Source organism: Orbicella faveolata, unplaced genomic scaffold (assembly GCF_042242905.1).
Source record: "Orbicella faveolata isolate gen_17 unplaced genomic scaffold, um_ofav_v1 contig_24, whole genome shotgun sequence".
In the NCBI taxonomy this organism is placed as follows: domain Eukaryota; kingdom Metazoa; phylum Cnidaria; class Anthozoa; order Scleractinia; family Merulinidae; genus Orbicella; species Orbicella faveolata.
This window is the reverse complement of record NW_028301552.1, coordinates 27,074,389-27,098,972: the sequence shown is the minus strand read 5'-3', so window position 1 is coordinate 27,098,972 and position 24,584 is coordinate 27,074,389. Positions and strand designations below refer to the sequence as shown.

Here is a 24,584-nt window from a genome sequence, read left to right as displayed (position 1 = left end):
GACTACAGTAAGAACCGCAAAGTTAAGAACCTGTTAGGCTACAATTTGCCAGTTAAGCACCCTTCACATAAGAACCATTCACAATTTGTTTTTTCTTTCAATAGAAATTAAGAACCTGATTAAGAACCTAGGTGGCCTGATTCCACAGTTCACACCATTTTTGTAAGAACCTACAGTACAGCCCAAAAATAATGCATGCGCAAGAAGTGGTGCAAGAAGTCCTTGTGCCGCAAGAACACGCAAACCGCCACAAGAAGTGAAAGTGTCGTGTTTTTGCGGTTTACCCGCAAGAACATTTGAAACAAGAAGTGTAAAGTCTAACCGCAAGAAGCTGCAAGGAGTTGAAAATCTAACCGCAAGAAGGTGCAAGAGCTTATGAATCTTACTGCAAGCCGCAAGAAGGCGCAAGAAGTTGTTGCAGGTCAAACAGTCTGTTCATTTATAAGTGCCATGTTGGTGGTCGAAATGCTCAGCGTGTGCTTGCAATGTTATCTATAAGATAAGTCACTGCAGTGGGAAGAGATGTATTTCCAACAGCTGAGACCAGATCTGGATTTATGTTTGCTTATACTGTGAAAATAATATCGAGCGTACTCACTTATTACATACTCGTGTGTTCATGACAACCTATGGGAAAAAAACATTTCGATCACTTGAACAGTCTGCTGGCAGATTATGCGACAATCAGAAAACATCCCCAAATAATGAAGTTCATGAAGAAACAGTCCATGTAGAAAAATCAAACTACGATGCAGTTAGTCTGGGTTCCAACGCTTTTTGCTTCTTGCGACTTAGCTGCGACTTTCCTGCTACTTTCTTGCGACTTAGCTGCGACTTTCCTGCTACTTTCTTACGACTTAGCTGCTACTTACTACTTTCTTGCAACTTAGCTGCGACTTTCCTGCTACTTTCTTGCGACTTAGCTGCTACTTACTACTTTCTTGCGACTTAGCTGCAACTTTCCTGCTACTTTCTTGCAACTTAGCTGCTACTTGCTACTTTTTTTATTGCAACTTAGCTGCGACTTTCCTGCTACTTTCTTGCGACTTAGCTGTTACTTTCTTGCAACTTAGCTGCGACTTGCTACTTTCTTGCAACTTAGCTGCGACTTTCTTGCAACTTTCTTGTGATGACGGCAGGCCAGGTTGGATTTCCGAGAAACACCACCTCATTCAAATTACTTCGACGCCGAGGTCTTGTACATCCCAACCATCTGAGTATTCTTGTCGATTGTCATAACGAGATCCTGATACCATGTACACTTACGAGAAATAATGCGATTTCTGATGCAGTAAGCCCGAGATTAAAATAGTTCTCGATTATCTCGTCGTGCATTACTGCATTGTTCCTTATTGCAGGAGAGTAAGATGGAAGCATTGCCAGCGGCGTAGAGCACACCGAAATGAAAGTAAAAACAGCAAAAAACTTCATAGCTATACTGTAAAGCCAAGGCAAAACAGACTACCGGTTATTGATAGGAATCCACGTTGTTTTCAAATAAAACAACCTGGCCTGCTGACGCAAGCTGCCTAGCGAGGTAGCCAGGCAGCTAAGTCGCAAGACAATAGCAAGTCGCAGCTAAGTCGCAAGAAAGTAGCAAGTCGCAGCTAAGTCGCAAGAAAGGAGCAAGGAAGTCACAGCTAAGTCGCAAGAAAGTAGCAAGTCACAGCTAAGTCGCAAGAAAGTAGCAGGAAAGTCGCAGCTAAGTCACAAGAAAGTAGCAAGTCGCAAGAAAGTCGCAAGAAAGTAGCAGAAAAGTCGCAGCTAAGTTGTAAGAAAGTAGCAAGTCGCAAGAAAGTGGCAGCTAAGTCGCAAGAAAGTGGCAGCTAAGTCGAAAGAAAGTAGCAGCTAAGTCGCAAGAAAGTAGCAGTTAAGTCGCAAGTGAAAAAAAAAGAGAGAAAAGTGTATGTCCCTTTGAAGCCACCATACTTATCTCTGTCTCAATCTGTTAAGTTATTTTGAGACACTTCCGATTCAGAGGTTGCTTAGTACATGACCAAAATCTTCCCTTTGTCAGTGATAAAATCTACTGACTGATTTATTCGCGAACGAAAACTCTCTCCAAGGAAGACTTCAACAGTGTAAAAGAAAGTACATGGCTTACACTAGAACTTGTAATGTTAGTCACATCATGAAGAAACTTCGCAAGATCTCTTGTGTAATGGTAGCCGCATACGTAGTAAGGTCGACGATTTGTTAGTTGGTACAGCTGAGAATCAACTTCTTCTGTTATATTTGTTTACGTTTTGATGGATTGAAATACAGCTTTGTAGAACATGTAAACAGCAGCTCACACCAGTGAACGAATTTGAAGTTTTATCAAATGTGGATCCATTCATTACTTTTTCTTTGGCCGTTCCCGGGGATCGGTCCAAATTCGATTTAAGTTAGGCTCATGAAAACTTCGTTGTCTGAACTGAACTGAACTTTAGATTTTAAATTGTCAAGAGTTAAGAATTTGTTGTTTTAATACTTCTTACGGTAAGTGCTGGTGTCATTTCTGTTTTTTAGTTGTGTTTGTCAGTTGTGTTTTTTAGAACCCGTCGCCAAGACGGTACTGTCTTGATACAGATTTTTGTGTGCTAAGATGTTAGCGCAAAGAAGTTCTTGCAGTTTGAAAATCCTACCGCAAAGAAGTTCTTGCATTTCGAAAATACAACCGCAGAGAAGTTCTTGCAGTTTTAGATTCTAACTGCAAAGAAGTTCTTGTGTCTTGCAGGATCCAAGCACAAGTGACCTGCAAGAAACCAAAAGAAGTTGCCATTTTGCGGATGCAAAAAGAAGTTCTTGCGTGTGCATTATTTTTGGGCTGTACTGTATGGAGGTTAACTTGAAAAAAACCCACACTCTTATATGCAGGTTTTTATTCTAGTACATGGAAATGACTCTGTGAGCTTACCCTTTATTTCAGCGATGACGTTAACATCAAGAGGGGTGAAGTCTTTCGTTCTGTGCATGGTTGACTGCATGAAAACATCCTGGGTGAACAGCTTGTCCACCAAGCAATGAGCCATCTTTGTTGGTTTACTTGCCACCTTTGCAAAGTCGTAGTCAGTCTTTGTTAGTCGGACACTGGCAGAACCTCCAACAGTGCAATATCCTAGAATTAAGTAAATTATTTATTCCACGGGGGTGAAGTTACCGATAATTGAAAACAGGATTTAAGGAGTAGTAGGCAAGGTTTTAGAGCTCGTGGCCTAAAGGCAGTCCAAGTATGTAGAAGTTTTTTTTTACTCTCAAACAAAGCCATTTTTTCATGTATGAATTTTGGTACATAGTAGTTGATAAACTAGTGCTTTCAAAAGAGGGTTGTCTGAACTACCTTGTAAATTTAATTGGTATCATATCATAATATATTTTTCTGTTACTCATAATTTGGAAAATTAAAAGTTCACTATTCTTTTATATCAAGCAAAATGTCATACCTGCCAACTCAAGATTTGACTGTTGGAAGACATCATACAATATCCAGTCCGGATCTGCAGATGTAGGTTCTGGTAGGGAAGGTCTGCTGGGGTTGGATGACTTAAATGGGAGGTACTCTGCAGACTGACTGAACTGTTTTGTAGCCACATCAGGGGTAGAGAACATAGGTGGTGGGGGTTGCTGGTTAAAGTGCAAGTTAGTCTGCTGCAACAGCTTATCCAGTTTGGCTTATTGCCTTGCAAATGTGCACTCCAGCCTCTCTAGAATAGTTCTTATCAGTTGTAGTTCAGTGGAGGTACTATCTTGCCTATCAGCATTGCATGCCTAAGTAAGAAAATTATGTTAGCCATGCATATATATGAAAAGAAAATGAATTTCTGTGTTGAAATTTGTAAAAACAATACAAATGTACGTTGTTTTAACTAAACTGCATAAAATTCTCTCTTTTCCTAGATGGCAAAACTAGAGTCAAAAAACAAGAAAAACAGTACTAGCCGTCTGTTCGATTATAATAACATTGTGTGCGTCATATCAGGCTGTATTGCCTGGAGTCTGGCTCCAAAATTACTTCAACGTCATTTAAGTCAATAAAATGAAAATGTGGTATGCTATATAATCTAACAATTCTCACAATAATATTTTCAGTCTAAAATCAGTAAAAAAATACGAATATTGATCGAATATTGATTGTCCCCACTGACCAAGAACCTGGAAGGTCCTGGAACAGGCTAATCTCAAAGTAATAGAAATGCATTATAACTCACATTAGTCACATTGTTCACAGTGTTCATTGCGTCAGCGATCAACTGCCCCATACTTGGATCCGCTATTTCATCATCAATGTCGGAAAAACTGCTGGGTCCTTTGTAAGGCTGTCAAGGCTGAGGCTAACGGCAAGTCATCTGAACTGTCACTGGCATCTGACTCAGACTCTTCAACGTAGAACTTGGTCTGTGACTTTGTGGCCAGAATCTGCAAACAATAATCAAAGTTGAGTTTGGTACATAACACAACCAAATGAAATAGAAAGAGAAAGGATGTTCTGCTGTTTGCAACACATTGGAAACGACAGCTGTCTAGGGCTGGCACCCTAAAATTGACGGTTTTTGCACTTCAAATACATGTAAAACAGGTCAAAATTTGCAGTATATGCAATATACTACAGCTATATATTCTTACATGACATTTAGATATAAAAATGTCTGTATCACGTTTCAAAAAATCATGTCGGAATGATGTGAGAAGTAATACTGATTCAACAACCTGATGTTCTACTCTTAACTTGGCTTATGTAGAGCACGTCTAATGTGATATCTAAGCTATACTGTGTGACTAGCAGTATTTTAAAAGCCATTAATTGGTTTCCACACCTGGAATGGAAACTGTTTAAACGGACATAAGGTTATTATAACGGATGCGAAAATGTCACGAGCGGTATTAAACGCAAGTTGTTCGAACGGTAAGTTAACATAAAACGATTTTCAAGGAAGATTTAAACATCTAACAAGCAGTTTCATCAGTTTAGCAGAGGAGCATTTCAGTGAACATCAAAACAGCATGGTACAAAATATCTTGTTGCCATAAATTAATTGTGATGTGATGCGGTCACGGTCAACGGCCGTGAATACTCAATGAAAGGTTTTCGCATAAGTGAACAGTTGATTGTGTCAACCTCAGTATGTTTTTTGAAACAGAAAAGTTTTTAAGCCCATGCTAACTGGGAAACAATTAATAACCAAAATTAATAAACTTAGCTGAAAGAACGCGTTGCAGGTATAATCTAATACTCAAGACACTCTATCACACTATGTTACATGTCCTACATGCAACGTTTCGTCAAGGAGTTTCAAAGCTTTCACAGGATAGGAAACCTGTTTGGATTGCCTTAAAAACAATAATAAACCCTTTGGTAAGTCTTTTGAAACCCGTTGCTAACGCTTTTAAAAGTTCTTTGGAAACCCTTTAGAAACCCAGTTTCAAGGGATTTCAAAGAGTTTCAAACCCTTTGGAAACGCTTTGGAAACTCATTAGAAACGTCTTGGAAACCCTTTAGAAACCTGGTTTCAATAGTTTGAAACCCTTTGGAAACGCCTTGGAAACCCTTTGAAACTCTTTAGAAACCCTTTGGAAACTCTTTAGAAACCCTTTGGAAACTCTTTAGAAACCCCTTGGAAACCCTTTAGAAACCCGGTTTCAGTAGTTTGAAACCCTTTGGAAACGCTTTGGAAACCCTCTCAAACTCTTTAGAAACCCTTTGGAAACCCTTTGGAAACTTTTTAGAAACCCTTTGGAAACCCAGTTTCAGGAGTTTGAAACCCTTTGGAAACCCTTTTGAAACCCGGTTTCACTCAAATTGCCATGTTTCATAAGACGTGTTTTCGTATGGAGGGTCACAATTTATTTTCCCAGATTCATTCAACAAATAATTACCTTTCCTGTGGGTTTCTCTTTTTTCTTTGGCCTTTGGGTCTCTTGTCTTCCTTTTTTTTTGCAGGTTCACTGGATTGCGTAGCTTCTGAGATCTGAAAAGGGAAGTCAAAATTTGTATTAATATCAAATATGCAGGGTTTGTGAAAAAATCAGTTCAGAACAAACAGTACGCGCATTTACAGCAAAAGTTGACGCAAAAAAATTTGCCAACACTTAATCAGATCTCACAGCAGTAAACTTGTCTTTGATGGTGGCGAGCCACAAAAGTTTTCTCTTACTTTGATTACTGAGCTGTCTCAATCTATCATCATTTCTTCTTTACCAAAAAGGATGGTTTAAGCAAGTTTATTGCAAATTAAGACAGGTTGAGACTCACCAGTTTTCATTTTGCTCAACATGGCTGTGGTCATCTTTAGAAGACTCAGGCTTGTTCTCATCATTTACGGGGTAGCTGCTTAAAACAGCAGTGTATTTCTTTTTGGTTTTCCCCCAGATTACCCATACTTTTTTACCTTGTTTGATCGGCGATGGATCAACTATAGCAGTATGAAAGACGTCTGAATAACGTCATCGACTCCAGTTTACGTGTGCGATTTGTTTACTCATTTTAACGGTGGTGATTGTGGAAAGCAAGTGTTTATTGACTAGGGCAAGGATTGCAACCTTTTTATAACAAAACAAGCTCCAGTTGGATCGAAAATCCTGCAAATTGATTGGCTTTTGCATCAACTGTTATAAGAATCCAATTGTTATTCAAATGTAATCAAAAACAACACATCAACTATTGTTGTACAGGCTGTTGGTCTATGATATATGTGTCGCCCTCTCGTTAAAAATACCTTTTCGTTTAAGGTGCCGTGAAATTTGTGCATACTTTTCCACTCATACCACAAATTTACAATTAACATTTTTCAACAAGCAGATCGATTTCCAAGTCTTTTTCATCATTCACTCAAAAGTGTGCGGTGGGCGTGCACATTGCACTTGAATGATTTCACACATTATTGTTTATTAGTCCATTTGATTGAAACAATGCTACAGTGCTTTTGATTAAGCGTGGCTTAATCAAAAGCTAAATTTTGAGTTGCAAAAAGATTTCTAAAGTGTGTTCGCTCATAATTTGGCAATGTTTACAATTTTTTTCTTACCGCTAATGATCTCAAATCTGTTTCTGAAAACTTTCCTTTTCTTTTCAGCCGAACCACAATCACAACAACCAAATTAGTATGGCAAATATGATGTAAGCTTATTTACTACTATGACAAAAGGGAAAGAACACTGCAAATGCACATGCTTTAGTGCAACCTAAGGGCATGCGTGTGGCATTCTTTTTCTTTTTACCAAAAAGCACTTTGAATAGAAAAAATAGAGATTTTGTCATTTTTGATTGTTTTTGCATCTACTGTGATCTATTGTGTCTTTTAAGTGAGCCGCGGATGGTTTTTAACTTCATTTCTGCATTATTTAGTCATTTCATGTATTTGAAGAAATAATAACAATGTTATTTTGCACGTTTCTCTGTGTCAATAGTAATTTGATCTTTAAGAATTATTCCCACTTCGAATGTTTTCAAATCTGTTTTTGGAAACTTACTGTTTCTTTTCAGCTGAACGAGATGTTTCTGATTTACACACATGAACAGTCAGAAATAAAACCCTGACAGCAGTCAGCCGTAAAATATACAGTTCAATTGTTAATAATCCCAAGCCGATGAAATTACGTCAAGTTTCATCTGCACTTAAGTAAACAGCCAGATTAATAAGGAAGTTTGCAGTGATGTGAATCTATTATTATTTTTGTCACTATTCTTACTTGGGCTAGGAGAACAAAAGGGGTGGGAATAGGGGAGAGAACTTTGCATGAAAATCAAAGTTCTGATCCGAAAAAAGTAGTCTTTTTTATTGGCCATTGACTTTTCTCAGATTTGGTTGCTCCTAAAGGAGCTGTTTTTATTCTGAAAGCTTATTTAAAACGTTCAATACTAGGTTGCACCACCACGCTCCATGACAGCAGCTGGAACAGCCTATTGAAGGACATGATCGATACACATGTAACGCCCGCAATTGGCTCTATCCATCCTTTTGTTCCAAAATTTTTGAATGCCGTCAATGAGTTCTTCTTTTGTTCAGGGCTTGACTTTTGACTCAAGGTACAACTTCAGTTCATGCCAAACGTTCTCAATTGGATTGAGGTCTGGGCTTTCGGGAGGGGTTGGCCACCAGTCGATGCCATGCTCATCAAAAAAGGCCTGGGCAAATCTCGAGGTGTGTTTGGGATCATTGTGCAGCGTAAAACTATAGTTTGGCAAAGTCTCATTGATGAATGCAGCCAGATTAAGTTCCTTGATTAGCTGGACATTTGTGATCATGGTTGGTCACTTTGTCTATTCAGACCAAGATTATAAAGTCAGCTGACAGACACAGTGCTGGTTGCCATAAAGGTTGACTTGCAATTGTAACAACCAATAGTCACTTCTCATTTAGAACAACATCATCCTTGGTGACATTTTCCAAGGGGGCATTCACATTGAACTTCTCCTGTTTTAAAAGGGTACTTGCAATAGCACGGATGTGAGAAGTTTTGTCTTTGTTCCTGAGCAGTTTCAGATTAAGAGTTTTAGCAATTGGTCTTAGGTCCTTAATGAGGTGAACATCATTGATGGTTGTTCTGTCCAGCCATACCAAGATAATGGTTTCTGCTGATGATAAAGTGAGTTCTGAAACACAGAAAAGATAATTTTAAGTTAGTTAAAAGTAAATCCCAGTTTGCCAACCACTTCCTACAGTGTTATTTCTTACTGCAATAAGTAACATAGGCACGCAAGGTGTGCAAGAGTTATTTTTTTTGTGAAGTGCCGGAGATAGGAGCATTCATGGAGCTGTTTACAGTAATGATTTGGTAAATCTGACAAGTTTTTTTGGTTGCGATGTACAGAAAGAAAGAAACTGGGAATTTATGATGTACATATGATGTTACATCAGTAATGGTAAGATAGCTAAATAGTAAGCCATAAAATGTTTCAACAAACTACAGTAATCTGACACGTCTCCAGATTAGTGTAGATACCATCTTTTTCTCTTCTTTGATTCGTTCTTTGATAAACCCACAGTGATTGGTGTGACAGGTGCACATGCATAACTCCCTCACTCACCCATCACATAGCCCTTCCAACCCCCAAGAGGAATTTTTGCTCAAAAATACTCAAGAGACCTTTTCGCATTTTATGAGTCGTAAGCTTACCCTTTTTACACAACACAACACTACTTCACCGAAAATAGAAAGAAAGAGGAAAAAAAAACCTCTCTGACTCATTGAAAGTCTGATTTAATTAAATTGCACTTTAACTTGGTGCCACGCAGTCTTCAAAGAACATTTGAGAGTTTTGATACTTTTTACCTTTAAAAATATCGGACTGAAAAGAATGTCATAAAATGCCCATCAAATAAAAATAAACTGCTACTGCAGAGACGTAAAAACCGTCCAGAAATGAAAGCTTTTTTTTGTTTAATATCCTGGGAACAATAGCCGATAACTTGTCAGCTCTAATTGAATTTACTCCCATATAAAGAACAAGTGTTAAGTTACCATTTGTTACTAAAGATAGCAAACATCTCTTGGGAAGGAGCGGTGACGATTTGTCAGCTCTAATTGAATTTACTCTCTTGTGAAAAACAAGAGTGTCAAATTACAGTTGGTGACTAAAAAATAAAAATATCTCGTTATATTTGCATGCAATAAGAACAAAACAATCGTCACCTGCACTTACTATTGTAAACGTTAGAACTGTTTCAAATCTAAATAGTCTTGTCTCCTCTAATATATGTCCTAAGAACTAAAAGCGACGATTCGTGACCTCTAATTGAATTTACTCCTTGTGAAAAACAAAAGAATCAAGTTACCTTTGTAACTAATATCTCGTTGCATTTACATACTACTAACTCACGAACCGAAGGCTCATCTCGTTCATTTAACTAAAATCCTCAGCCTAACCCACATAAAATGTCGAAGTAAACCAAATATATGAATACTTCCTCCTCTTTTATAGAAGAATAAATATGGCTGTTCTAAACTGTATTGGAATCAAATCTTCTTACATACCATTTACCTTTACAACAAGAAATTTGATTGGCTGTTTATAGTAGATCCAATCTGATTGGTGTGACATACATACATCTCTCACTCACTCACTCACTCACTCATTCACTCACTCACTCACTCATCCATTGACCTGTCCATAACATACCCAACGCGCCGACTAAGAGGTATTTTTTTACAAAAAAAACAACTCAAAAATGGTTTTTCAGCCAGCTACTTATTTCCAAATAGGTAGAATTCTACAGTAAAATCAAACCTAAAATGTGTACAATTTAAGGTAGCTCAAGATGCGTTAGTCATTCCTGTCATTGGACTTCTATCATAGCTATCCTGCCGATGCTGATGAGGAGAACTTTCTATATACAATACTGTATTAACTATCGAAATGCTGTATCAATAGCCAATAAATAAAATAAAATGATAAAGGGTGGTCAAAATTACCCTAGAATCTCAATCAGCATTAACAGGCTAGCTAGAAAAAAACTGAGATTGATCCTGAACTCAAGTCATCAAAGCAAAACAAGAGCAAGAGTTACCAAGAACTGAAACCTTCCCTCTTATTTAGGGGTGCGTACTGAAGACAGGGTACTTACAGTGTATTAAAAAGAGAAAACAAAAGGTGCTTGTTAGAAATATGGCACTTATTGGAATGATACATGTAAATTATCACAACCCAGAATGTACCAGAAAGGTAGCAATCTGAATTACACATGGCTCACCTGTGTTGTAGTAATCATCCAATTTATTTGACTTTGCCTCATCACTTTCTGGGCTGTCTCCACTCGTATTACTTGTGGTTTCACTTTCACTGCTGCTTACAAGACACAGTCTGCTAGTCACTTCCAGCTGCTCAGACTCCTTACATCATCATTCATCCATGTGTTTGTGTATAATTTGCAATATAGCATTCCTCCCCAGTGCAAGCCTTGGTAAAGTAAATCCCTTGTCCTTGCCAAGGGTGTCAACGACAACAAGCATTTTCTTTGTTGCTTCTGGATTATTTCTAAACCTTGGTGCTGGAGACCCCAAAGGCCAAGCCTGTTTGATGTAATTAAGGATTTTCCTCTTTCTGTGTTAAAGAGGGGCAACATGGGATTAAAATTACTACAGGTAAATTGGAAACCACTTCGTGGATAGACTAGCTACTCCTGCTGCTCTGTAGTAAACCTATTTAGCAATGTGATGGTGCTTTAAATTTCCAATAAATAGTCTTTGTCAGGCCCTATACCCACTTAGGGTTATGGTCAAAATCTAAATAGTTTTTGTGATATGGCAGATGTAGGGCTGTCAAGTAAGGGTTGTGCAGGTTTACTTGCTCTTGTGGTATCATAATTAGTAAATTGATGAAGGTGAAAGATGATTTTCAATGGCTTTTATGATTGGCACCAGGCATCTTTTGACTCATGAAGACTAAGAATTGTACTCAGGAACACTTATGTGACTGCAGCCCTTAAGATGCTAAACTTTTTACAAGAATAAAAACCAAATATATGGAGACTTACTTTGTAATGGTTCTATATGTCGTATTCAATTGATTGTTTTCTGTGTTGGTCAGTATTCTGTCCACCAAGGAAAAATCAGTTCTTGACATGGGCTTCTCTCACTCACAGCTTCCTTAAATACGATACAGCAAATAGACGGTATAGTTAAAATGGTAATATAAGCTAACTATTATATCGAAATCTGATTATTGCATGATTTTCAGTACGCCTAGACCTATGTGTCATATTGTTTTACACTATTAAAAGGAATCTTCAGTTAAGTATTTATGAAAATCTTTTTGCATGAAAACAAACTAGTCTATCAAAAATGGTATTTGACTAAACTGGAAGAAATCAAGCCATGCACAATTCTTCCTGGCCTGACATTCTCTACAACTAACATGGCCAATTATTACGCATTGCATAATGTGTTTGTTCTTCAACAAGTGGCAAGGAATTTTGGGCACATAATTTGTGATATAGGGAAGAAAATTGTGCTACAAAAAGCAAAGCTAAACATAGCTAAAATATTTCGCGTAAATACAGCCTGAAAGTGCAAACCACAATGCAGCTTAATGCATAATCGAAGGCATTCAAAATTTTGAGGCTTGTATAATTTTTCACATAAGTCTTACCTGCAATGGGTCCTCCACTGAGTTCATTTATTTCTCCGAGAACTTTCCTTCCTTGCCACTAGTATCGAGTCCTAACTTCTCTATGGCTTGACTGCTCTGTACAGTAGTCGACAAAAGTATATGTCCATCAATGTCCTCCTGCTCAAACTTTCCTGCAACAACAACAACAACAATCTTTATTTCGTGCCGAGAAAAATTTTACAAAAATAAATACATGCAATGTGAAAAAATAACAATGAAAAACAGAGCACAGCAACTTAGAAATAACTAAGGCTAATCGAGCTAAGTGGCTGGGCCAAGCGGAAAAAATATTGCAATAAAGTTACAGAATATATGAAAAAAAACAGGACACGATTTCATTCACACACAGACACAGACACAGACACAGACACACATACAGAGAACGAAAAAGAAAAAAATGAATGTGCACACAAAAAAATGAAAAATTAAAGTACATCAATGTACCAGTCAGTAGTTGGAGATAATCAATTCTTTTAAGAGATTTTTGAAACAAGCACGACTCTTAGATTTAAGTGAGTCATCAATGGAATTCCAAACTTTAGCACCGAAAAAACTAATGTTAAATTTGCCTTAATTAGTCCTTGCTCTTGGCAGATAGTATGAAATCTTACTCGCCAGTTTGGTTTGATATTGATGCACTTTGTTGATACTCTTGAAGAAATTATCAAAAATTAATGGCAGTCTATTAGACTAATAGTCGTACATAAATAAAGCACTATATAAATATATTAAGTCACTTACTTTAAGTATTTTTAATTTCTGACAAAGTGGACTAGAGTGGGAATTATATTCTGAGAATGTCATTATTCTGACTGCTTTTTTTTGTAAGATGATAAGAGGTAAAAGAGTTGTTTGATATGTATTCCCCCGAGTTATTAAACTATAAGTCAAGAAGGGATAAATTAGTGAGTAATACAACTGTAAAAGGACCTTGTCGGTCACAGAGTGCCTGATCTTAGAGAGTATGCCAATACACAGCTTAATCTTTTTAGAAATATGTAAGATGTGATACTTCCAACTGAGATGTGAATCAATCAGGAGACCCAAATACTTTATGAATTTCTCTTGCATAATCTCCCTGTTAGAAATTGTTAATTTGACTATGTGACCCTTAACCTTTTGAGGAGGGTGAAAAATAATGAAATTTGTCTTATCAATATTTAAGGAAACCTTATTAGCCATAAGCCAGTCAGATACCATTTTCGGATTTTAATTAACAATGGACTCAAGTTCAGCTAAATTAGAATTAGAGTAAAAAAGATTAGTATCGTCTGCAAAAATGTGGAAGTCAAACACACTACTGCACTTACTGAAATCATTAATGTACAGGAGAAATAGAAGAGGGCCTAACACAGAACTCTGTGGGACACCATGAGTAATGAGGGTGTCATCAGATTTAGTACTACCAATTGTAACATAATAACTGCCTCCTATTTTTTAAATAGGAAGCAAACCAGTCATCAGGAATACCACGGATTCCATAATGGGTTAATTTCCTTAGTAATATGCTATGGTCAACAGTATCAAAGGCTTTAGAAAAATCAAGAAAAATACCACACGAAAATAGGCCATCTTTAATTGCTCTTTGAATTTTGTCTGTAATAAAAAGAGTTGCATGTAGAGTGGAATGATCTCTCCTAAAGCCAAATTGTTTGTCATATAGAATATTATATTTGTCAATAAAAGTGATGTCTCTTGTATACAAGCTTCTCCAGGATTTTATTGAAAATGGAGAGCAGTGAGATGGGTTGATAGTTATTCATGCAAGTGACTGAGTCCTTTTTATGTACTGGAATAACATCAGCTATCTTAAATTGGTCAGGCACACACCCACTACTAAAGGAAAGATTAAAGATAAATTCAAAGGGAAATGATATGCAGGTTTTTAATAGCTTTAGCAGGCATACAGGAATGCTAAAAAGGACCAGAAGCCTTGGATGAGTTTAGCCTAGTAATTTCATTCTGTATCTCTACTGCAGAAACAGGGAAAAGCATAAAGCTGTTTGCCTGTGAGGACCCAAGAAAGTCTAGGGGATCGATATCAACTTGAGGAATCTCTTCTGCTAACTTTCTGCCAATTTCTGAAAAATATTTATTAAAAGCTGAAGCAATAGCCTTGGAATCAGTAATTACATTGTTGTCAACAACAGTATTAGAGGGAGAGTTGAATCCGTTTGGTTTCAGGGTAATTAACTCTTTGATGCCTGCCCAGGTTTTTTTTTTTGATATTTTTACTATTTGCAATAAAGTAATTATGGTAGTAATTCTGTTTGCTGACTTTAAGCAGTTGGGTAATCTTATTCCGATAAAACTTATATTTAGTTAAGAAATATATACTCCTAGTTTCTAAAAAACGTTTATAAAACTTCTCCTTCAGCCTAATAGATACTTTGATGCCAGGTGTCACCCAAGGCTTGGATAATGACTTAATTTCTTTCCGAGTAAGTTTACCGAGAGGAGCGTGCTTATTGATTAATTCAGAAATACAGAGATAGAAATTCTGAAAAACTGTGTTAACATCAGACACTTCAGATTCATTAAATAAGACCTCTGACCAGTTCACCTTGCTAACCTCTGAAATAAGTGCTTCATTATCAAGCCTGGAGTAATCCCTTTTATACATCTTAAAATTTTTTGGAGGATTAGATAACTTTGTGATAATCAAAAAGTTAGGCAAATGATCTGTTATGCCACACAGTATATTACCACTTATAGCATGGTGCTCTAGTGAATTAAAGAAAATGTTATCAATTAGAGTTGCGGAATGATAGGTTATTCTAGTAGGTTTCAAAATCTGTGGATGGAATGCATAGGATCCTAGAGTATTGTCAAAATCTTCTGTCTCAGAATGAGAGTCATAATTTAAAAGATTGATATTAAAATCACCCATCAGAAAACAAAATTTACCTTCTCTGTTTATTTTCTCGGTCACCTTATACAAAAAGTCTGCAGTTTTGGCAATATTTTGATCAGGATGCCTATATATTAATCCACAGACAACATTATGCTGAAGTGGGACCTCAATTTCAATCCAAATGGACTCAAATTCTGGATTGGTAGTGGAGAAGTCATCATGTTTAATGTATGAAAGATTGTCTTTGATGTAGAAACCAACACCCCCAGCATTAGACATGGATGGTTGAGACAGGAAACAATAACCAGGGAGATTGATATTCAAATAAGAATCCATTCCAACTTTGATTTTAGTTTCGGAAAGGCCAATAACAGAGAAAGAATACCGTAAAAACTCGTGTATAAGCCGCACTCGTATATAAGCCGCACCCCCAACTTTCGAGCTTGATTTTGAAAAAAAGAAAACTCTTTAAAAAGCGCCGAGCAAAAGAAAGTGATTACTTGTACATTGTAAGCTTGGTCAAATCTGATGCTGTGTATTTGCTGCGAGCTAAATAACTCTTGAAATACCTTTTACAAGCTATTCTTCAACGGAATTTCTGATATCCTCCTAAAGAGAGGCTCTTTTGACAAGATGTTGCCTTTATTGCTAAAGGCGATAGTGGAAAACGATGAAATTCAAACGGAAATCCAAGCAAAACAATCTCTGACCGATCGATGCAAAATGATTGCTTAGTAACCACGCAGTCATTTAAAGAGAGAGTCTGGACACAAGAGAAATACACACGCAATATATGAGCATATTATCAAAAATTTGAATATAAAGTTCCTTGAGAATCAATTTTCATGCAAAAAACAGGTTTATTTACAGCCACAAGCATGCGGCTTGGTTAGGTCACTTAGCAACGCCTCACAGATGCACTCTACTTTGATTGGCTAGCTAAAAACCGATAAGAAGTCTGGGCCGAGTCACGTAGATCGATCGAATTGAACGATCGAACGAACAATAAACAACATGGAAAAGTTCCATTTCACATCAGCTGTGCGTGGATATCATGTTTATAAACATGTATGGAAGCCTTCAATTGGTGAAAAACTTGTTGCTCGACGCGAGTTTAACAATCCTATGGATAAACACGCGGTGCAAGTTGTGAAGAACACCGAAACAGTCGGTCATTTGCCCCGTGAGTTCTCACGAATAGCGTGGTATTTTCTTGCACATGGCGGAGAGATCAGTATTGAAGTGATCGGTCGCAGAAGGCATTGTAAGCAGCTTTGTGGAGGAATGGAGATTCCATGCCAGTTAGAGTTTAGCTGCACAAAGGAAGTACAAATGAATCGCTTGAAAGAACTACTCGCGAAGAAGATTCAGGTTTAAAACCTGAAGAGACAAAGGCTCCTTTAGGAGCCACCACTTCTATCAAAAGCAATGATCAACAACAGCAACAGGTTTCAAAATGTTGAATGTTTATTTACTTACGTTTTTAAGTACTATATCTGACCACTAACTAGGCAATTAGCCCCCTCTGAAAGCAATGGTCTCGTATATAAGCCGCACCCACCATTTTGAGCCCAAAATTTCAGCAAAAAGGTGCGGCTTATACATGAGTTTTTACGGTAATTCAAGTCACTTAACATTTGGAAGAAATCATCAAAGTTTGCTGCAAGACTTCTAATATTAAAGTGCAGGGCAGAAAATGCCTTATCAGAAATGGTTGATCGAATATCTTCATTAGAGTGGAACTTATGAATTGAGTAATATCCAAAATTAGTCACGGAAGGTAAATTCAGGTCAATATCAATGCTGGATAAATTGCGATTATTATTAATAGATGCACATAGATCAAAACTTGGTAAAGACTCTAAATTCGATCTGGATATTTTTCAGAGCAAAGACAATCTGTGTTGGAATTATAGACCAGTAGCTCAACCAGTTCATGGTCTTCCACGGAATTAAAAGGAAAAATTTTGTTACGGCAGTGCAGGCAGAGCCACAAGTCACAGGTCGCAGCGAAATAGTTGTACTCCTTAACAGATAAAGCAGTACATTTTAGGTGAAACCACCAGAGGCAAGAGCCACACTGGATGCCTCTACAATCTTCTTTCATGTAACACGTTCGGTTTTGTCCACTATCAGGAGACGTACAAACGGCTCTTCAGGAGTCAATAGAAAGTGCTTTTTAATCAGGTCTCTTACTTTCGTGATCTTACACGTTCAGCGAGCTATCGAGAGTATTGAATATATAAGTGATGCCAATCATACTATGATCAAATGTCACATGAATCATATCAATGTCAATAAACAATCCATTGTGTCCATATTGTAACATCCTTTCTCTTTAAAAAAAACAAACAATAAAAATAAAATTTAGACGAACAAAATAAAGAAACGCTAAAACATATAAGATACAACTGCAAGCTCGACAATCATGCAATGTTCAGTAGCACACAATCTTTAAAGCGTTCTGGAGGCCTTCGAACACGTGCAGGCCTCAGGGTCATTGGTGAGGGGTTGACACCTGATCCATTTGATTCATAAGTTGGCTCTGGCGGCGGAATGGTCGCAGGAAGCGTTTCGGATCTATCAGTTGGCTTGCTCGGCTTTGGGTTGCTTAGCGGAAGGGGTTCATTGTGCTGTTGGATTATAGGTGGTTGCTCTTGGGTCTTTCGAAGCTGTACGCGGTTGCGACGGTACACTCCACCATCTGCTGTTTCAACTGTGTACGAGCGCTGGTCACGTTTCTCGATTACCAGTGCTTTGCGCCACTTTTTCTCGCCCAGATGGAGTGGTTTCATGCGCACTACGTCACCCTTGTCGAGGGGATGAAGATCTTTGGCTGTGCGGTTGAAATAGTACTTCTGTCGATTTTGGCGTTCGACAAGTTTTTCTCGCTCATCAGATGGTTCGCTGGCTTGCGGCTGCAGAAGCTTGCTCGTTGCTGGTAGCAGGGTCTTCGTTCTCCGGCTCATAAGGCGCTGGGCTGGGCTGGATCCCACTCCTTGTGTAGGTGTGTTGCGATGGTCTAAGATCGCCAAGTAGGGGTCAGAACCAGCTTTACATGCTTTGAGAAGGAGTCGCTTTGCTGTCTTTACGGCAGACTCAGCCTTTCCATTCGCTTTGCTGTTTCCTGGACTGATGGTGCTATGTTCGAATTCCCAGGTTTGAGCGAAGGTGGCAAATTCTTTGCTGGAGAACTGTGGCCCATTGTCGGATACAACTGTATCTGGACATCCATATCTGGCGAAGTGGTTCTTGAGTTTCAATATGACGGTGCTTGCCTTAGTGTCAGGTAGTTTGTCCACTTCCCAGAAGTTACTGTAGTAGTCGACTGTTACTAGGTAGTTCTTGTCTTTGAATTCGAAAAGGTCTGTTCCCACCTTTTCCCAGGGTCGTGATGGTACTTCATGCGGTAGGAGGGTTTCTTTCTGTTGACTTTTCTCAAACGTCCTACAGGTTTCACATGCTTCGACTAGTTGCTTGATCTCTGCAGACATTCCGGGCCAGAAGACGTAGTCTCTCGCTCGTCGCAGACACGATTCGATTCCCATGTGTGAGGAGTGAATCTTGTTTTTCATCTCTTTCTGTAGAGTGGCAGGGATCACTAGTCTTTCTCCTTTAAAGATCAATCCGTCTTGGACTGTTAGCTCATCTCTTAGGCTGTAGTAGGGGGTTGCTTGTACCGGTAGATCGCCCTTGTCATCTGGCCATCCCTTGAGGATTAGGGACTTTACCACCTGTAGTGTTTGGTCAGTGTCTGTTTCTTGCCTGATCTCTTTTATCCTCCGGTCACTGATGGGGAGGGCCTTGACCATGTTTACTAACTCAAATTCTTTGTCGTCTTCGCGTCCTACTTCAGGGAGGTACGCTCGGGATAATAGATCAGCTATGTACATCTTCGCACCACATTCATAGTGTACACTGATGTTGTACTTTTGAAGTCTCATCATCATGCCTTGAAGTCGGCGAGGTGCGGATGATAAAGGCTTCTTGAGGATAGATTCTAGTGGCTTGTGATCGCTTCTCACTGTGACTGGTCGTCCGAAGGTGTACTGATGGAACTTCTCGAGAGAGAACACTATCGCCAACATTTCTTTCTCGATTTGGGCGTATCTCTCCTCAGTATCAGTGAGTGCATGGCTTGCATAGGCGATTGGCTTTCCCTTTTGAAGGAGTGCGGTTCCGAGACCCTTTTGGCTTGCGTCGCATTGTATCTCGAGCTCTGCTTTGGGGTCGTAGTAGCTTAGTATAGGAGCCGTGGTCACAAGCCTCTTGATTTCTTTGAATGATTTCTCCTGTTCCTCAGTCCACTGCCATTCCACATCTTTTCTTGTTAGTCGCCGCAGTGGTTCCGTTACATTGGCCAATCCAGGTAAAAACTTCGCAAGGTAATTGATGAATCCGTTAAGTCTTTGTATGCCTTCAACGTCTTCAGGCTTCGGCATTTCTTGAATAGCTTTCGCTTTCTCTGGGTCCATCTTCACACCATGACTCGTCAGTATGTGACCCATGAAAGACACTTCTTTTTGCTTGAGCTTTAACTTATCTCTGTTAAGGGCAATGTTGCGCTCACGACATCTTTTCAGTAAGGTTTGGAGGTTCCTGTTGTGATCTGCGACTGCTTCTTGTTCGCTGTTTCCAACGCCATATACTAGGATGTCATCTGCGATGTTAAGAACACCGCTCAAGCCTTCTAGTGCTTGGTTTACTCGCTTTTGGAAGATTTCAGATGAGACTGACAAATCGAAGGGCAATCGGCACCAGCGGTATCTTCCGAATGGTGTTGAGAACGTCGTGAGTAGGCTTGACTCTTGGTCGAGAACACAGTGCCAATATCCTGAACGCAGGTCGACAGTGGAGAAGACCTTGGCTTGAGATAATTCTGGCAGAATTTCATCCAGTACAGGTATCTGGTAAGTTTCTCTTTTTAACGCCTCGTTCAATGGCCGTGGATCGATACACACTCTCAGCGCACCTGATTTCTTAGTAGCAACTGCCAGACTGCTTACCCACGGTGTTGGCTCTTCCACAGGTGCAAGGATTCCTTGTGCGACATCGATTTAGTTCTTCCTTCAAGTCATCTTTTAGTGCCGTAGGAACTCGTCTCGTTGGGGTGATGACAGGTTTAACGCTATCGTCAACTTCTAAGTGGACTTCACCGGGAAAGGTTCCCAATGGACGGTCAAATACGTCTGAGTATTGCTTTATTACTTCTTCGGCTGTTATCTGTTTAACTTGTAGCTCGTTTTCTTTTGGAGGAGGTGAGGCTGCGATGAAATTTTCATCATGAACGGTGATTAGCCCCATTTGTTGAGCCGCTCTTGCGCCGATCAAAGGTGTTAAATTGCTTTCGACAACGACGAATTCTACGGAGTACTTCTTCCTTGTTCTCGGGTTACGCATTATGAGCCTTGTCGTTCCTATGGGTTTCACTTGAGATCCATTCCACATTTGCAGAGTTTTCGTGGTCGGCTGGATTTCGTGACCTGTTGCGTGTTTCACTGGGATGATGTTGATTGATGCTCCACAGTCAATTTGAAGGTTGACCTTTCTGTCATCGATAAGCATCTCAGCGTAAATTTCTTTAGCGTGACGAACAGCATGGACGTCAGATTCTTGAGAATCCATAGCAACTCCAGCTAGAAGCTCGATGTCGCTCTCATCTGATGACACGTCTTCAGGTTGGTCGGAGATTCCATGGACTCCTCGGGATTTGGATTTCTTGCAAACACTTTTGAAGTGGTTTCGGCCGCCACATCCGGAGCACTTCTGTCCCCAGGCTGGACATTTCTCCTTTTTCAGTGGGTGTTCACCTCCGCAGAATAGACACTTCTTGTGAGATTTGCCAGGAGGTTTCGGTGGCACATTCCGATCATTCCTCCCATCGCGTGAGGGGTGTTTATCTTTCTTGCCAGTTCGTCTCTAATCTCTTATTTTATGCACGCTATCGTCCCCAGAAATGGCTTTTAACTGGGTCGCAGTGGCTTCATCACTTCTACAAATATCTATGCACTGTTTGAGGGTGAGACTTCGCACTTGCAGAAGCTTCTTTCTTATGGTAATGTTGCTTACACCTAGAACAATACGATCTCTGATCAGAGTGTCACGCATGCAATCGCAGAAATTGCATGACTTAACTAGATTGCGAAGGGCAGTGACATAAGCATCAATGGACTCTTGTGCTTCTTGGTTGCGACTATTGAATATATATCGTTCATAAGTTTCATTAGTTTGGCCCAGTGTAAACTCGTCAAACTTTTCTAGGACCTTGTTCAGAATCTTCTTGTCGTTTTCATTTTCGAATTGGAAGCCATTGTAAATTTTAAGTCCTTCCGTCCCGACACAATGCAGAAAGAATGCGACCTTGTAGTCCTCCGTTTGCGAGTTTAGCCCAGAATTTAGAGAATAATTCTCCCATACCTGTTTGTAGGATTTCCAAGCGTCTGCCAGATTCCCTGAAGTGTTTAGCTTTCCAGGGGGTTTAAGGTCATGCGCTGGAGAGGACATAGTAGTGTACGTGATGGGTGCTGTCCCAGTCCCAGCTGTTGCTGTAGTTGTCGTTGAGGTTGCAGCCGTTGAAGAACTTGTTGCCATTTTCAGAATGAAATCCTACCACCCGCTGCCACCATGTAACACGTTCAGTTTTGTCCACTATCAGGAGACGTACAAACGGCTCTTCAGGAGTCAATAGAAAGTGCTTTTTAATCAGGTCTCTTACTTTCGTGATCTTACACGTTCAGCGAGCTATCGAGAGTATTGAATATATAAGTGATGCCAATCATACTATGATCAAATGTCACGTGAATCATATCAATGTCAATAAACAATCCATTGTGTCCATATTGTAACATTTCACAAGCCTCACACAGTTCCTACGCTTAGGCACTATCATTTAATGTAATAAGAGATAAAGGAGAACTAGTAACAGTGCAGGAAAATAATTAGAGCACTTAGCTGGATCCATATGTTCAGCCTTGGTCATCTTGTCCTGCAGGACGATGTGCTGCTTTCAACTTTGCTAGATCAGAATCGCTGGTAATTAAATGAGAGCGACTGTCCTTGTTCTGCCTGAGGAAAATTCGACCATTTGAGGTGGATATGAAGTCAAATTTCAATTCTTTCTTGACTTTTAGGGCTGCTTTGAATAATTTCTTCCTTGTCTGAGTAAGGCTTTCAGAGATGAATATTTTGTTTCTCTCCGCCGATGATGTACCAGCAAGATCCCTGGATGATTTGTTTTTGAGTTTGTACCTTGCTCTGTAAAATTTCTCCTTGACATCCCTCTTTACAAACTTTGCTATAACACTTGGAGGTGGGGAATGCACAGTACCATCTTTGTCTGTCCAAGGAGGAATTGGAGGAAGCCTGTGACTGATCGAGATGTCATCTTCGCCTAACTCTACATCGAGAAGGCCGGCCGCTTGTTTCACAACCTCATTAGTGTTTTCGTCACGGCTAACCGACACATTCTTGGCGCATATATTGCTCTTGTTCATCCAGGAGAACTACATTCTCGTTGACTTTGCTGATAGTAGTATTAAGTTGAGCTTTAAGAACATTGTTCTCCAGCTCAAGAGTTTTCACAGTCCTCTCGAGGTTGACCACTTACTCCAACAACTTACGGTTCTCGTCGTCTTTAAAGTTCAAAGAATTCTCAATTGGCTCTAGTTTTAGCCTTAGTATTTTCTCCAACTCATCGTGTGTAACATGCACAACCATTATGGAATAAGAACAACGACAAAAACGTAAAAACACTACACAAAACTTCAAAAAACTTAGAAAATTTGATGGCCTTCGGAAGGCACGTCCATATTGTTTGCTGACCGCTGACCTGAGACAGTTTCACTTCTGAAAGTCTTCAACAGCCATATCCTTGACTTCGGCAACTGACCATTCTGGCAAGGAGGGAAAATGGCATATATAGACTGAAAAATTGCTTAGCTATAAAATAGTAAATCATTTAAGAAAACCATACTGTACACTGCTTATCTGATACAGTCTTGCTTGAGACAGATTCAACAGTGGCAAAATTTTGACGGGCATTTTGCCGCTGATTGCGACAAGGCAGAAAAGGATTCTTCCGTACCAACAGAGTCTGTATAACCTACAGATTCCCTAGTTAGATCCATAGGTAGTTCCCTTTCTGCAGTTTTGCACACACTTTCTGGTGAAGAAGTAATTGGCAGTCTCTTGCAATACAAAGTGCCCTTTCTACTCGCATCCGCCATCTTGAAAGTGACCTTGAGGGAGTTTGGAGTCTGGATTACATACAACTGTCAACATTTCTGATTGGTTGTTATTCACACCACGGTCAAAGTGATGGCTTTTCATTGGCTAATTGAAGTTCAGTCCCAGTGACAATGCCTAGTTCTGTTTTGGCAAGTGACTGGAAACGATTCATCATGCCAAAACATGGTCGCCCTAAGCAAAACTGTTCCATCTTCTACCTGCCACTGTCTGGCTCGTTAAGCAGCCCACGTTCATTGTCTTTGTATAATTTGCACAGGAAAGCAGTAAATTATCGTATACAAAAATCTCATCTCAACTCAAGTGCATTTTGCGATGTAGTTACACCAACAGGATCTGAAGAGGAAACAGTGGTGGAAAGTGAACTTGAAGAAAGGCTCCATTACGAAGAAACTAGAGTAGACGATCACGGTCGCATTGAAGGTATATATGTTATTTGCTGGCTGGGAGATCTGTATGGTGAAAAACTGTGACCGAGGTCTTGAAAATGCTGCCCAAGACCACAGGCCAAGGGCAGCATTTTCAAGCCCAATGTCACAGTTTTTCACCATACAGACCAACCCTAAGCCGGCAAATAACATGTTAATTTTTTTCCTGCAGTAAATTGGTTTTACAGATTACAAAAATTAATGGGTTTGTTTACGCAACTCTTGTCATTGAATCGACTTGTGTGCTCTCTACTAACGATTTGTAAAAAATCGTGGCAACGAGTGAGTAACTCAGATAGACAAAAAAAGATTTTTTCGAACTTCTTTGTGTTAGTTGCATTTATTTCACCAGTCAAGTTCTCCAAAATTGTTTTTGCGGTGTGAAATTTCATGCGAAGTTTTAAGTTTTACTACAAAAACAATTTCTGTCAGTCGTTGCTTTTAAAATCACCTCGTCACTTTTCTACCATAAATTGAATAGCAGAAAGCGAGGAAATTCGTTCAGAGTATTCCACAGAAATTTTTCTAAATACAGCGACGATCAGAGTGGTAAACTCAACTGAAATTTACTCAAATTTTAGAGCAAGAGAAACTTAGGATTATGCGCCATTACAGTGCCAAGCTACAAACAGTTAAGCAAACTTTCACAACTTCAAAACACTCAATTGAATTTACTTAGTGACTTTCCTTGCCATTTTAAAGTGAACAGAGATAAACTTGCGTTGACTAATCATCGATGGATGTGTAAAAGAGGTAAAAGATTAACAATTACCGCTAACTTTTAGGAGCAAAATTCAGGCAGTGGGAAAAAAATCCAGCCCATGGGCTGTATCATAAAAAGCTGGACCGGTCACATGAGGATGATAAACCAATCAAATTCGAGGATTTAGGATTCTGGCCCACTCAGATGCTCAAGAAAAAAATAAATAGTCATATTCTGTCTTTCGATATCAGAACTTTTTTGTAAGAA

The 24,584-nt window shown here is 39.2% G+C and overlaps 1 protein-coding gene, 2 long non-coding RNA genes and 1 pseudogene across 4 annotated transcripts; all 4 read right to left on the bottom strand.

The window, feature by feature from the left end:
- Positions 1-2,004: 2,004 nt before the first annotated feature.
- On the bottom strand, positions 2,005-6,371 carry LOC110069565 (uncharacterized). The gene is made up of 5 exons (XM_089292531.1): positions 5,857-6,371; positions 4,191-4,398; positions 3,426-3,750; positions 2,900-3,100; positions 2,005-2,737 (listed from the first exon to the last, which is right to left on the bottom strand). Exons 3-5 carry the CDS (start codon positions 3,589-3,591, stop codon positions 2,682-2,684), a joined length of 423 nt encoding a protein of 140 aa, XP_089148657.1. The 5' UTR covers positions 3,592-3,750; positions 4,191-4,398; positions 5,857-6,371; the 3' UTR covers positions 2,005-2,681.
- Positions 6,372-7,734: 1,363 nt separating this feature from the next.
- On the bottom strand, positions 7,735-11,071 carry LOC149111162 (uncharacterized). The gene is made up of 2 exons (XR_016208108.1): positions 10,671-11,071; positions 7,735-8,572 (listed from the first exon to the last, which is right to left on the bottom strand). It is a non-coding gene; the product is annotated as an uncharacterized LOC149111162 (long non-coding RNA).
- Positions 11,072-11,453: 382 nt separating this feature from the next.
- LOC149111160 (uncharacterized) lies at positions 11,454-23,254 on the bottom strand. Of its 2 annotated transcripts, XR_016207909.1 has the most exons (3): positions 22,771-23,254; positions 12,068-12,219; positions 11,454-11,565 (listed from the first exon to the last, which is right to left on the bottom strand). It is a non-coding gene; the product is annotated as an uncharacterized LOC149111160 (long non-coding RNA). The 2 variants fall into 2 exon arrangements; XR_016207908.1 differs by lacking the exon at positions 22,771-23,254 and having other exon boundaries at positions 12,068-12,231.
- On the bottom strand, positions 21,616-22,734 carry LOC149111161 (uncharacterized; annotated as a pseudogene).
- Positions 23,255-24,584: the final 1,330 nt, after the last annotated feature.

Coding starts and splice junctions, on each gene's coding strand:
- LOC110069565 (XM_089292531.1), bottom strand. CDS start 3,591: ATGTTCTCTACCCCTGATGTGGCTACAAAACAGTTCAGTCAGTCTGCA. Junction 3,101..3,425: donor GTCAAATCTTGAGTTGGCAG/GTATGACATTTT, acceptor ACTTAATTCTAG/GATATTGCACTGTTGGAGGT. Junction 2,738..2,899: donor CGTCATCGCTGAAATAAAGG/GTAAGCTCACAG, acceptor GGTTTCTTGCAG/GTCACTTGTGCTTGGATCCT.